At 48.8% G+C, this 14,119-nt stretch overlaps 1 protein-coding gene across 1 annotated transcript in view; it reads right to left on the reverse strand.

Moving 5' to 3' along the window:
* Positions 1-8,510: 8,510 nt before the first annotated feature.
* LOC143805910 (cytochrome P450 2C20-like) overlaps positions 8,511-14,119 on the reverse strand; it is a 49,861-nt gene continuing 44,252 nt past the window's right edge. Inside the window, exons 6-9 of the mRNA XM_077285666.1 lie at positions 13,039-13,180; positions 9,967-10,154; positions 9,301-9,442; positions 8,511-8,853 (exon numbers count right to left, since the gene is read on the reverse strand). Coding sequence (XP_077141781.1) covers positions 8,669-8,853; positions 9,301-9,442; positions 9,967-10,154; positions 13,039-13,180 — 657 coding nt within the window. The 3' untranslated portion in view covers positions 8,511-8,668. The remainder of the gene's footprint in view (positions 8,854-9,300; positions 9,443-9,966; positions 10,155-13,038; positions 13,181-14,119) is intronic.

The raw sequence follows: 14,119 nt of genomic DNA on the forward strand, positions 1-14,119 counted from the left end.
TTATTGTTTTATTTTGAATGGGGCGAAAGGGGGGTGATTTAAACTTTTATATTTTTTTTTATTTCATATTTTTTTAAACTTTTTTTTACTTTTGCCATGCTTCAATAGCCGGCATCAGCAACCATAGAAGTCTTAAGGAGACCTCTGGTTACAATGCCGACGCACTGCTGACCCCCGATCATGTGACGGGGACGGCGATGAACGCATTTCCGGCAGCGCGGCCGGGAGCGGTAGTTATATGCCGCTGTCAGCGTTTGACAGTGGCATTTAACTAGTTAATAGCGACGGGTGGATCGCGATTCCACTCGCCGCTATTGCTAGCACATGTCAGCTGTTCAAAACAGCTGACATGTCACGGCTTTGATGTGGGCTCACCGCCGGAGCCCACATCAAAGCTGGTGATCTGACCTTGGACATACTATCTGTTGTGAATTCTGCTCTTGGGCTCCCTCCGGTGGTTGTTAGTGGTAGTGCAGTGGTCTCTGGATTGTAAGCCAGGGTAGGTGTTTCTGCTTATTGCAGATCTATTAGGTATTTAGGTGTGAAGGAGCCTTCTATCCCTGCCAGTTGCCCATTGTATCTTGGAGGGATTGCATCTCTGTCTGGCTCCTCTTGCCCTGCTGTCATTTCAGCTAAGTGCCTGGTTTTTGTTCTCTGTAGCATGCATGCAGTGTGCTTTTATGTGCAGTGCAATCTATTGTGTTTTTGTCCAGCTTTGACTTTGTTTGGATTTCTCTGTCATGCTGGTTTCTCTGGAGATGCAGATATACACTCTACGTCTTTAGTTAGATGTAGTTTATAGTATATTCTGCTGCGGATTTTTTTAGAGTTTAATACTGACCGCTTAGAACTCTGTCCTATCCTCTATTTAGCTAGAAGTGCCTATTTTGCTAAAGTCTGTCTTTTCTGCCTGTGTTCGTATTTCCTCTTAAACTCACAGTCAATATTTGTGGAGGGCTGTCTTTCCTTTGGGAATCTGCTCTGAGGCAAGATAGTATTTCCCTTTTCCATCTTTAGGGGTATTTAGTCCTCCGGCTGCATCGAGGTGTCTAGGCCATGATAGGAACATCCCACGGCTACTTCTTGTTGCGGTGTTAGTATTAGGATTGCGGTCAGTACAGGTACCACCTACTCCAGAGATAGTCTCATGCGGCTTCAGGGTCACCGGATCATAACAACTATCCCGTCCGAAGTCAGAAAGGGGTTAATGCCTTATTTTACATCTGTGCACTGTTAGCTCCTTTTTGTGTCACCTCTCCTGAAGCTGAATCAATCCCAATCTGGTAGCCATAGATATCATTTTATCCAGTGCAAAATAAATATCAGACAACAACATTCATCTTTAATATGACCCAATAACTCTTTATAGAATATTGCAATTTCAAATCCTTACCTGTCACCAGATGCTACCACATTTACTCTGCAAACAGCACTGGTAATTGATGAGCCAGCATTACTGTGTAGCATAGGTATTGTGCAGCTAACTATACTGGTGTGACTGTGACCTATGGTGTTTCCTAAACAGGGACAGAATATATGTGCTATTTAGGTTCTCAGCAGAAATAATCGTCTCTCTGCGTTGGCTCATGGGTCAGCACCGCACTCTATTTAAACTTCCAGCAGTCTGTTGGGAGTTGCCAATTTTTGCTTGGCTTACTTTTTGTACTGTGAAAATGTGATAGATCCATGATATTTCTAGAGCTAGACCTTGGCTATTCTGAAACAGAAAGCTAAAGCAATGAAATGGAATATAAGTTGGTGTGCGTGCAGGGTGTAGGCACATGTTCACACTGGCCACTAAACAAACAACACCCAAGACAAAAACAAATTGAGCAAATACCCTGCAGAAAATAAATAAATTGCAATAGTGCATTAAAATAATATAAGGTACTGGGTTAACATATTTTTGATAAAAAAAGAGTAAAAGCCAACCCACCACAATACTGGGGCCCTATTTGGGATTGTCCTAACCTCCAGTATTAAAACCTCACCATGCTTCTAATGACGTATGTGTGCATAATGACTTAATCACACATACATCATAGACATATGTTAAGATTTTAATAGTACAGGATATGACCATCCCAAGTAGGGTCATGGTAATGTGGTGAGATGGCCTTTACTTCTTTTTTTAATCAAAAATATGTTAACCAAGTACCCTATATTATTTTATTAATCTATTGCTATGTATTTTCTGCAGGGTATTTGCTCATTTTGTTTTTGTCTTGGTTTAGTTTTGGCTATTCTGACCCTGATTTGATTGACCCCTGATGTCCCTGATTACAGTTTTTGTCTACTGATTCCATCCCTCAAGTTACTTATTTGGCTAGTTTGACTACTTTTGCCTCAGACTCAGTATTCGAAAAAACAGTTACTTCATACCATAAGGCCCCTTAGTAAGTTCAGACCCCAGTTTAAAAGTTAAAGTGTAAAAGCCAAGGTTCCTCTGCGACACACTAGATGGAATAACTAGTGTCAAGTTTTTCCAAAGTTGCCTTTTTGAGACAATGGAGTCAGACAACACAGCATCTAAGATGTGATAGTTGTTGGTGTATTGGCTGACAGTGGAGTCTCCTTGATTCTAGCAAAGTTGAGCAAAATCAGTATAAGTACATAGTTACATAGGTTGGAAAAAGACCTGAGTCCATCCAGAGGTGTTTTCTACACCAATAATACATTTTGTCACTAATTTAACTAAAACCCACAATATTATTTTTACTTAAGAAATCGTCCAGCCCTTTTTTAAAAGCTGCTATATTGTCTGCCATTACTATCTCTTGTAGTCAGGCATTTCACAGTCTGACAGTAAAGAACTTTTATTATTTAGCTGCCGGAATCACCTTTCTTCCACCCATAATGAGTTCCCCCTAGTCCTTCGTCTTTGGAAGGAATAAGTCATGTGCCAGTCCTTTATACTGACCACACATATATTTATACATATAAATAAGATCTCCTCTGCGATGTCTTATTTCTAAGCTAAACAAGTCCAACTTTTCCAACCTCTCATCATATGAGAGGCCTTTGAAGACTCTCCAGAAAGACGCCAGAAAACTGGATTACCACCAACCTTTCGGCAGAAGCCCTTTTTTAACAAAATATTCTAATGCTTCTAATTGTCGTTAGAAATTATGGAATTCATTTAGACATAGGCTATTCTGCTGTGTGCCTGACAGCCCCACACAATGTTCTTTTGTGTACTTGCTTGCCGAATATCACAGAGTGAAAATGCTCAATGGATCTTTTTTATTGTGTTTTTTGACTTCCCAACAACTATGATGGCTATCTTTAGAGGCAGAGTAGTATATAATAAAAGAGATGTCTGCCTATGTGCTTGATGAGGGTGCTCCAAGCTGCAGATACATTTCCCTCTACCATCATAAACTCCTTGATTTGGCAATGACAAAAGATGACCATACTCAAATGAGTAAGATAATATGTTGCCCATCAATTAAAGATTGAGTTGTTTATTTGTACAAATGATCCAATCGTCAATCATGTGTATGAGTGGTGCCGATGGAACGAAGACACCAGAGAAAGTTGGGCAGAGATCAGAACAGGAGGCTGCAGAGACACAAAAGTGAATAGTGAGGTGACCAATTTTTTACGACATATTTATTATGATCTGGGATCTAAAGAGATATAAGAGAATAAGAACATTCCATTTGCATCAAATAACTTTAATATCAATTAAATTTATTGGCCAAATTAGAGTGAGCTACCAAATTTTGGCATATCTGCTCCTCACTACATACAAAGTGTTCCGGTCTTGGTGTCTATTATATATTAGTGCACCTTTAAAAGAAGCTTCCAATGAAGATGTGAACATAGCCTAAAGTCAACCGAACCTGACCAACCATATGATGCGTAAGGAGGTCTCCCAATTCTCTCCCGACTTAGGATGTCAGTAGAGAGAAAAATCAAGCACTAGAATATTGACCATCAGCTGTCTTCTGTGCATGGCCATATTAAGCTGCAAACTCAGTTCTCACTCAACCGTCAATGAAGAGAAAAATAAATAAGTAATAATATAAAAAAATTATATATATACTAGCTATTGAACCCGTTCTACGCCCGGGTGGCGAGCATTTATATTGGTATATGGTCTCCATCCTGGTATGTGCTGCTCCCATCTTGCTCTCCCATCCTGTCATGTGCTGCTCCATCTTGCGCCCCCATCCTGTCATGTACTGCTCCACCGTGTCATGTGCTGCTCCATCCTGCATCCCCATCCTGTCATGTGCTGCTCCACCGTGCCATGTGCTGCTCCATCCTGCGCCCCATCCTGTCATGTGCTGCTCCACCGTGTCATGTGCTGCTCCATCCTGCATCCCCATCCTGTCATGTGCTCCCATCCTGCGGCCCCCATCCTATCACGTGCTGCTCCATCCTGCACCCCCATCATTGCGGGCGGCTGTGCGGAGTGCGGATGGCTGTGCGGAGTGCGGGCGGCTGTGCGGAGTGCGGGCGGCTGTGCGGAGTGCGGGCAGCTGTGCCGAGTGTGGGCGGCTGTGCCGAGTGCGGGCGGGTGTGCCGAGTGTGGGCGGCTGTGCGTGGCGCTGCTGGGTGCGGGCGGCTGTGGGTGGCTGTGCTGGGTGCGGTGGCTGTGCTGGGTGCAGCGGCTGTGTGTGGCTGTGGGCGGCGGCTGTGCTGGGTGCGGCGGCTGTGCGCGGCTGTGCTGGGTGTGGCGGCTGTGCTGGGTGCGGCGGCTGTGGGTGGCTGTGCTGGGTGCAGCGGCTGTGCGTGGCTCTAGGCAGCTGTGCGTGGCTGTGGGCAGCTGTGCGTGGCTGTGCTGGGTGCGGCGGCTGTGGACGGCTGTGCTGGGTGCGGTGGCTGTGTTGGGTGCTGCGGCTGTGCGTGGCTGTGCTGCTCCATCCTGCGCCCCCATCCTGTCATGTGCTGCTCCACCGTGTCATGTGCTGCTCCATCCTGCATCCCCATCCTGTCATGTGCTGCTCCACCGTGCCATGTGCTGCTCCATCCTGCGCCCCATCCTGTCATGTGCTGCTCCACCGTGTCATGTGCTGCTCCATCCTGCATCCCCATCCTGTCATGTGCTCCCATCCTGCGGCCCCCATCCTATCACGTGCTGCTCCATCCTGCACCCCCATCATTGCGGGCGGCTGTGCGGAGTGCGGATGGCTGTGCGGAGTGCGGGCGGCTGTGTGGAGTGCGGGCGGCTGTGCGGAGTGCGGGCAGCTGTGCGGAGTGCGGGCAGCTGTGCCGAGTGCGGGCGGCTGTGCCGAGTGCGGGCGGCTGTGCCGAGTGCGGGCGGGTGTGCCGAGTGCGGGCGGCTGTGCCGAGTGCGGGCGGCTGTGCGTGGCGCTGCTGGGTGCGGGCGGCTGTGGGTGGCTGTGCTGGGTGCAGCGGCTGTGTGGCTGTGGGCGGCGGTTGTGCTGGGTGCGGCGGCTGTGCGCGGCTGTGCTGGGTGTGGCGGCTGTGCTGGGTGCGGCGGCTGTGGGTGGCTGTGCTGGGTGCAGCGGCTGTGCGTGGCTCTAGGCAGCTGTGCGTGGCTGTGGGCAGCTGTGCGTGGCTGTGCTGGGTGCGGCGGCTGTGCGCGGCTGTGCTGGGTGTGGCGGCTGTGCTGGGTGCGGCGGCTGTGGGTGGCTGTGCTGGGTGCAGCGGCTGTGCGTGGCTCTAGGCAGCTGTGCGTGGCTGTGGGCAGCTGTGCGTGGCTGTGCTGGGTGCGGCGGCTGTGGACGGCTGTGCTGGGTGCGGTGGCTGTGCTGGGTGCTGCGGCTGTGCGTGGCTGTGCTGCTCCATCCTGCGCCCCCATCCTGTCATGTGCTGCTCCACCGTGTCATGTGCTGCTCCATCCTGCATCCCCATCCTGTCATGTGCTGCTCCACCGTGCCATGTGCTGCTCCATCCTGCGCCCCATCCTGTCATGTGCTGCTCCACCGTGTCATGTGCTGCTCCATCCTGCATCCCCATCCTGTCATGTGCTCCCATCCTGCGGCCCCCATCCTATCACGTGCTGCTCCATCCTGCACCCCCATCATTGCGGGCGGCTGTGCGGAGTGCGGATGGCTGTGCGGAGTGCGGGCGGCTGTGTGGAGTGCGGGCGGCTGTGCGGAGTGCGGGCAGCTGTGCGGAGTGCGGGCAGCTGTGCCGAGTGCGGGCGGCTGTGCCGAGTGCGGGCGGCTGTGCCGAGTGCGGGCGGCTGTGCCGAGTGCGGGCGGCTGTGCGTGGCGCTGCTGGGTGCGGGCGGCTGTGGGTGGCTGTGCTGGGTGCAGCGGCTGTGTGGCTGTGGGCGGCGGTTGTGCTGGGTGCGGCGGCTGTGCGCGGCTGTGCTGGGTGTGGCGGCTGTGCTGGGTGCGGCGGCTGTGGGTGGCTGTGCTGGGTGCAGCGGCTGTGCGTGGCTCTAGGCAGCTGTGCGTGGCTGTGGGCAGCTGTGCGTGGCTGTGCTGGGTGCGGCGGCTGTGGACGGCTGTGCTGGGTGCGGTGGCTGTGCTGGGTGCTGCGGCTGTGCGTGGCTGTGCTGGGTGCAGCGGCTGTGCTGGGTGCGGCGGCTGTGCTGGGTGCGGCGGCTGTGCTGGGTGCGGCGGCTGTGCGTGGCTGTAGGCGGCTGTGCGTGGCTGTGGGCGGCTGTGCTGGGTGCGGTGGCTGTGCTGAGTGCGGCGGCTGTGCTGAGTGCGGGCGGCTGTATGTGGCGCGGCTGTGCGTGGCTGTGCTGGGTGCGGGCGGCTGTGGGTGGCTGTGCTGGGTGCGGCGGCTGTGGACGGCTGTGCTGGGTGCGGTGGCTGTGCTAGGTGCAGCGGCTGTGCGTGGCTGTGGGTGGCTGTGGGCGGCTGTGCTGGGTGCGGCGGCTGTGCTGGGTGCAGCGGCTGTGCGTCGCTGTGCTGGGTGTGGTGGCTGTGGTTGGTGCGGCGGCTGTGCGTGGCTGTGCTGGGTGCGGCGGCTGTGGACGGCTGTGCTGGGTGCGGTGGCTGTGCTGGGTGCAGCGGCTGTGCGTGGCTGTAGGCGGCTGTGCGTGGCTGTGGGCGGCTGTGCGTGGCTGTGCTGGGTGCGGCGGCTGTGCTGGGTGCGGCGGCTGTGCGCGGCTGTAGGCGGCTGTGTGTGGCTGTAGGCGGCTGTGCGTGGCTGTGCTGGGTGCGGCAGCTGTGGACGGCTGTGCTGGGTGCGGTGGCTGTGCTGTGTGCAGCGGCTATGCGTGGCTGTGGGCGGCTGTGCGTGGCTGTGCTGGGTGCGGCAGTTGTGCTGGGTGCGGCGGCTGTGCTGGGTGCGGCGGCTGTGCGTGGCTCTAGGCGGCTGTGCGTGGCTGTGGGCGGCTGTGCGTGGCTGTGCTGGGTGTGGCGGTTGTGGACGGCTGTGCTGAGTGCGGCGGCTGTGCTGGGTGCGGCGGCTGTGGGCGGCTGTGCGTGGCTGTGCTGGGTGCGGCGGCTGTGCTGGGTGCGGCGGCTGTGCTGGGTGCGGCGGCTGTGCGTGGCTGTGGGTGGCTGTGCTGGGTGCGGCGGCTGTGCTGGGTGCGGCGGCTGTGCTGGGTGCGGCGGCTGTGCTGGGTGCGGTGGCTGTGCATGGCTGTAGGCGCCTGTGCGTGGCTGTGGGCGGCTGTGCTGGGTGCAGCGGCTGTGCGTGGCTGTAGGCGGCTGTGCTGGGTGCGGTGGCTGTGCGTGGCTGTGCTGGGTGCGGTGGCTGTGGTGGGTGCGGCGGCTGTGGGTGGCTGTGCTGGGTGCGGCGGCTGTACTGGGTGTGGCGGCTGTGTGTGGCTGTGCGTGGCTGTGGGCGGCTGTGCTGGGTGCGGCAGCTGTGCTGGGTGCGGCGGCTGTGCGTGGCTGTGCTGGGTGCGGTGGCTGTGGTGGGTGCGGTGGCTGTGGACGTAAGTGGCGTAAGTAACAAATAGCTGTGGCATGAAGTCCCACAGCCTCATGGCACAGCAATTTGTTACTTGCGGAGGGTGAGTATACTTAACTGTCCCGTTTCACCGACGCCATTCCGGGCCATGAATATCCCCCTGCTCCCGGAATCGGCGCCTGCGCAGTCCGTGCTTTCCGGCGCCATTTTCTTGAAGACACATTGCAGTGTGTCTTCAAGAAAATGGCGCCGGAAAGCGCGGACTGCGCAGGCCCCTTTTCCGGCACCAGGAGGACAGATTTTCTGTGTCCTCCTGGTGCCGGAAAAGGCGCCTGCGCAGTCTGCGCTTTCCGGCGCCATTTTCTTGAAGACACACTGCAATGTGTCTTCAAGAAAATGGCGCCGGAAAGCGCGGACTGCGCAGGCGCCGATTCCGGGAGCAGGGGGATATTCATGGCCCGGAATGGCGTCAGTGGAACGGGACAGGTAAGTATACTCACCCTCCGCCTCCTGGCTCGTCCCTGTTTCTCTGTTGGAGATCGCGGTGTGCGTTCAGCGCTTACGCATACCGCGATCTCCTGGGAGCGTCGCTCTGTAGGGTCCAGACTGCGCCGGCGCTTGCGCTTGCGCAGTCTATAAAGGCTTCGGACAGAGTGACACTCCCAGCGTTATATTATAGATATATATATATATGAAAAAAGATACATTACAGTCTAATATATTAATTAACATAACATTTTATTTCAGATGTTAAAACATATATTATTTTGTGTCAATTACTATTGTGGTATCATAGCGCTTAAAAAATATAAAAAAAAGGTGAATTTTTGCGTATAGTTTTATTTTTACTTCTGGAGCTTGTAGGTTTGTCTTCAGCTCAGAAACGAGGGACAACATTCATCTGATACGATTGAGCTCTTAAACCATTGGTGCTTGGATCGGGTCTTATGCTCAGATTATTTCTGTCTACAGTGGGCTCCAAGGTAAACTTCTGCAGTATGGTGGTTAGAAAGAGGAAGAGCTGCATGCGAGCCAGGCCTTCTCCCATACACATTCGCTTTCCTGGGAAAACAGAACCAGTTATGTACCAGTTATAACTTGTATTGTTCAAGATTATTGTACTTGTTTTTATTATGCATACCCCTCCTCACATGTAAAGCGCCATGGAATAAATGACGCTATAACAATAAATAATAATAATAATAATAATAATAATAATAATAATTGGCGATTACCAATGAGGCTATCAATGGTTGTCTGAAGAATGTGCTGTCACACTGAATTCACTTGGGCAAATCATCAAGACCCAATCCCTGTGCAATTGCAAACACAAGACTTCCCAGATGTGTTCGTTGGGAGACAAATCTGGTCTTCCTTAAACCCAGCCTAAAAGCCATGTCAAGGTAAGATAGTCCCATATTCCAAATCCCAGTTAATTTGAAGCCTAAGTTCAGTCATGTACAGTATTTATAGATAATTTTTTACCATAATCAAGAAATAGTTTCCTACCTGTAGAAAATGGAATAAATCCATCATTTTTTTTAAAGTCACCTTTCTCATCAAGGAAATGTCCAGGATCAAACTCATCTGGGTTTTTGAAATATTTGGGGTCTTTTAGGACAGAGGTCAGAACTGTAATCACTAAGGTTCCCTGAAAGTAAATGTAAGAAATATGTCAATGTCAAAAGTGTTAGAAGTGAGATCTAGTAAATAGCTGATAGGAAGAAGTGACCCAAGACACAGAGAAGATCAACACTTTTTTCCATATGGAATTGCTCTGGTATGTCTGAGGTTTTTTGACTCGTTACTGAATAAATAATAATAATAAAGAGAGAAAATGTCAAATACCAACTGTGGTTCATAAACATTAAATAAAAGAACAGATCATAGCAATACGCTCCAAGTCTCCTGGTCCGGTCAGGAGGCTTAATGGAAAAGATGAAACAATTCAGTCTCTTGGAAAAATAAGAACATTTCCAAGAACTCAGAATTTTTCCTTTTTCCCACTGTCTCAGAAAATTGAAGACCAAGGCTTGGAGGGGTGGAGAGTCAAGAACATGGCCCTTAAAGTGGAATATGACAATTACTGAAAATTTGTAGTGGCACACACATTGCTAAACTGATGCCAAACAACAGACATTGTCAAGAGGGGTTGATAAGACCATCATATTGTACCTTTGGGATGTGATATCCTCTGAAGGTTGTATCCTTGCTGGGAGCATGTGGAACGCCTGTAGGGACAATATCAGCAAGTCTCTGGATCTCATGGATTACGGCGTCTGTATACGGCATTTTACTCCTGTCTTCTATTGATGGACAGCGATCTTTGCCTATTACATTGTCTATCTCTTTGTGGATTTTCTCTGAAATGTCCAAAATGGAACAAAAAACATAATATAATAGTGTTATTTTACAACTAAACATTATTTCTGTGACAAATGTCATTACGTCAAGACCAAAAAATATGAGATTCACAATAAGAAAAAGCTGACACAATACATAAATAGTATACATGCAATAGCCAATTAAAACTCATTAATAACGAGAAGGGCTTCCCCATAATGAATGATAAGCAACATATTACATAATATAGCACATCAGAGAGTATAAAACAATCTATCACAGACTGTATAAAAGCTGAGACAGAGAATGCAGCAGCCAATTTGTAGTGAATCTGTTTACTGAGAGCATGTTAAAGCTTTGCAATGAAAATATGGAGAAAAGGCAAAAAAAATATTGAAGGCACAGATAGTTTGTATGAAAACGCAACAGTGAAGAATGGTTATCATCAGTTTACCCATATATGTGGCAGTCACTATGATACTACTAATGCTATTTTTGAGTTAAAGAGTTTGAACGACAATTGGACAACAAGGGAACCAGATTTTTTTTTTTAATTAATCATGGATGGCAAATTTAAAATTATTTGACTCTCTCTTATGTACTGAATATCTTTTGTTTTTACAATAATTAATTATTATATTTTATTATAACTGAAGTTGTATTCAATTTCTTGGTTTTGGGGTAGTGGTATTTTCCCCAGACCTAGAACGCTGACTCATCAAGGACTGTTTACTGGAATTTGAAATATTGTAAAAAAAAATTGCGGAATTCTCAGTTGGGCAGCATTTTGTGACTTTTGCCACCTTTACACTAGTCCCAGCCAGTTGCGTCAAGGTATGCCAGCCCAACAAATTCATCATAATTTATGCCACAAAATAGGCATTAATTATGTTAGAAATGTCCCTGATTTATTCTGCCATCTGATTGCGCTTTGACTGACAGATCTCTCCTTGTACACACGCAGGGAAAGACCTGTCCCTCAAGGGAAGCGTGTGGGGAGAATTTTAAAACTGCTGGGAGCTTTGTCAGACAGGCGTGTCCCTGGTGGCTTTTAAAATATGCCTGATACGTTTCAGAGCCAAAGATATCTGGTTACGATAATATAATCTGTGTCTGATACATTCTGCACATGGATCACCAGGAATGCTGACAGGTTGGAGAAGGTAGCAGATCTTTGGTTTGGCGGAACACTGAAGGGGTTGCAGGACCAGAGCTCTGCTATTTTTTTTCTCTAATAGACATCGAAATGGGTTCAAATGTATTTAATAAAAAATACCATATTTTTTCGGACTATAAGACGCACCGGACTATAAGACGCACCCAGGTTTTAGAGGTGGAAAATAGGGAAAAAAATATTTGAAGCAAAAAAGGTGGTAAAATATTTAATAACATAAACATACTATTATATGTGTTGTTATTATATATAATAGTATGTTATTATGTTGGAAGCTGTGGGTAGAAGATGGTGCTGCGGGACCAGTGTGGTGTCTGTAAAGTACTATATGAAGATGATGGAGGGTGAGTATAAGAATGGAGGCACAGGGCTTATATTTAAAGCACCACTCCAGCACTGAAAAATAACACTGGAGTGCTGCTTTGAGATCCCATCGGGAGAACTATAACTCCCAGCATGTCCTGCAGATCCTATTGCATGCTGGGAGTTATAGTTCACCACAGAAGTTTCAGAGTGCTTTATTGTGTGTTGTAGTGACTAACCTTTTAATTGTGGCAGCCAGCCAGCTGTGGTGAGGTAAAATGCTGGAGCATCCCATCCCATGACACCACAGAGCCCTCCCTCTTGTTGCCTCTCCACAGCACAGGAGTAAGCTTGCAGATTGTATTGTGGTGTCTGCAGGACCTGTGATGACATCAGAAGAGGGAGGGCTCTGTGCTGCCATGTGATGCTCCAGCCCGCCCTCTTCATGACATCACACAGGTCCTTGTGCTGGAGCACTCAGCATCCAGCACAGCCCCAGCAGGCAGATATGCAGCGATCTTGTCCCCTCCGGCCCCTGTTGCCGCTGCCTCCTCCACCAGACACACAGATCTCCCCAGCTGCTGCAGAAATCCAGTGCTGGGGAAACCACGTGTGTCCCTGTGAAGGAGTATTCAATGGCTGCTCCCAGCTCACTGCTCAGCTGACAGGTGGGCGGGAAAGCAGCTAATGAATATTCACTGCACTTTAATGATTGGGACCATGTGGTTTCCCCAGCACAGGGACATTTTTCTGCCTCCTGCCTCCCAGTGCAATCCCACTTGCTGCTGCCCCTCCCCATGTTACATCCCTACCATAAGACGCACCCACACACGTCTTATGGTCAGAAAAATGTGGTAATCGCCACATTGTTCCATCTTATGTCGTATTGTAGGATAATCTCTACTTGAAGAATTGCAAACAGAGACAATATTTGGTGGCCCACACAGCTCTATAATTCTGATTCAGCCGTAAAGTTTTGGGTTAATGTCCTACCTTTATTGCAAAATAGCCCACCAGTGCTCTTCCCTTAATGTAAAGCCTTGAAATGGGTATTATTAGAGGTTCTATACATTGCCAACAAAGTTCGGACTTACTAGTATATACCCTTTTGAAACTGATCTCATACATTATTTTTTGAGAGCTTTCATGCCGGACCATTTTGGATTTAATATTTTATTCGAAGCTGAGGTTTTTGCAAGTGGGTGTGAGAATCTCTATAGTCTCTGTTTTTGGCAAAATATGGAATCAATGACATTAGTTACTAGGGAATAAAGGTTGAAACAAGAGTAAAAAGTTGCAAAGTCACCTATATATATTCTATGTGACAAGACGTTGGGCCTAGTCTAACCTCTAGTCCTACACAATCTACCCAGGAAGCAAACTGAGTTATATAGAAATGCATTAGCAAAATTAACTCCGATGATCACCTTGTATTTCTGGATATTTCAAGAGTATAAGGAAACCGTATCTCAACGTCATACTTGTCGTCTCTGTTCCAGCAAAGAATAAGTCTATGATTGTCGCCTCTAGATTTTCATCATGGAACTCGGTGTCCAGATTTTTTTTTTCCTAAAAGAAAGTAAATTGTGAATTTATAACAAGTAATTATGGTCAAAACCCCATATACACGTATGGTGTAGACCAAATAGCAGTCAAAACAAGCACAATCAAAATTATGATGTCTTACATTCAAAGCTTGTAAAATTTTGGATACATGTGTAGGAGGGCGGTGCTGTTATGAACAGTAAGGAACACGCTGTTACTTTAAGAGACTGCACCCCCTTGTCTGACGTGATGGAATGTTCTTTTCCTCCCCTGCAATAGACTGTATAATGGACTGGACTGTGCAGATGGCAGGAGTGGAGCCTGAACTGTGTGTGTGAGCTGAGGTTGCTGCAGAGAGAACTTTGTGCTAATAGCTGCAAGAGGGGAGAACTGTGTCCTGATATAGCTGCAAGAGAGGACCCACAGCCTGTAACGGAGTGGACTTGTGAGATTGGACAGATTTTTCCAGGTACAGCGAGGGTGGCTGTCCTGTGTTAGTTTGAGGAGCCACGAAGATACCGAGAAAGGGATTTACAGCTTCCAGGAGCACCTCCAGGACCCAGAAGCAAGGAGAAGACCACGTTTCATGGAGCTGGCAGAGAGCCGTGCGCACCACCATACTAGACTACTGGGGGCCCCCCGGGACTGGATCTGAGTCCCCAACATCACCGTGAGCTTGTTCCTGTTTTGTGCACATGTCAGGGCCTAATGTAGGCTTCAATAGTCAGAACAAGGCAGCCGTGTGGCCTGCTTACTAAAGGCCAGGGAGGTTATACATAGAGTAGCATAATTCTTTGTTTATTGTTTGCATTTACTTGTGTAACATATGTTGAGTCTGTAACAGTTGGAGCACCGTTCTATTTTACGGACAGGCTAAAGAATATAATTCTTGTAAATTATCTTTTGCCATTGCATACCCCTGTTTGCATCTTCCTCATCCACTTCATTCCTTGCCTTCCAATA

This window comes from Ranitomeya variabilis, chromosome 2 (genome assembly GCF_051348905.1).
Source record: "Ranitomeya variabilis isolate aRanVar5 chromosome 2, aRanVar5.hap1, whole genome shotgun sequence".
Classification (NCBI taxonomy): Eukaryota; Metazoa; Chordata; class Amphibia; order Anura; family Dendrobatidae; genus Ranitomeya; species Ranitomeya variabilis.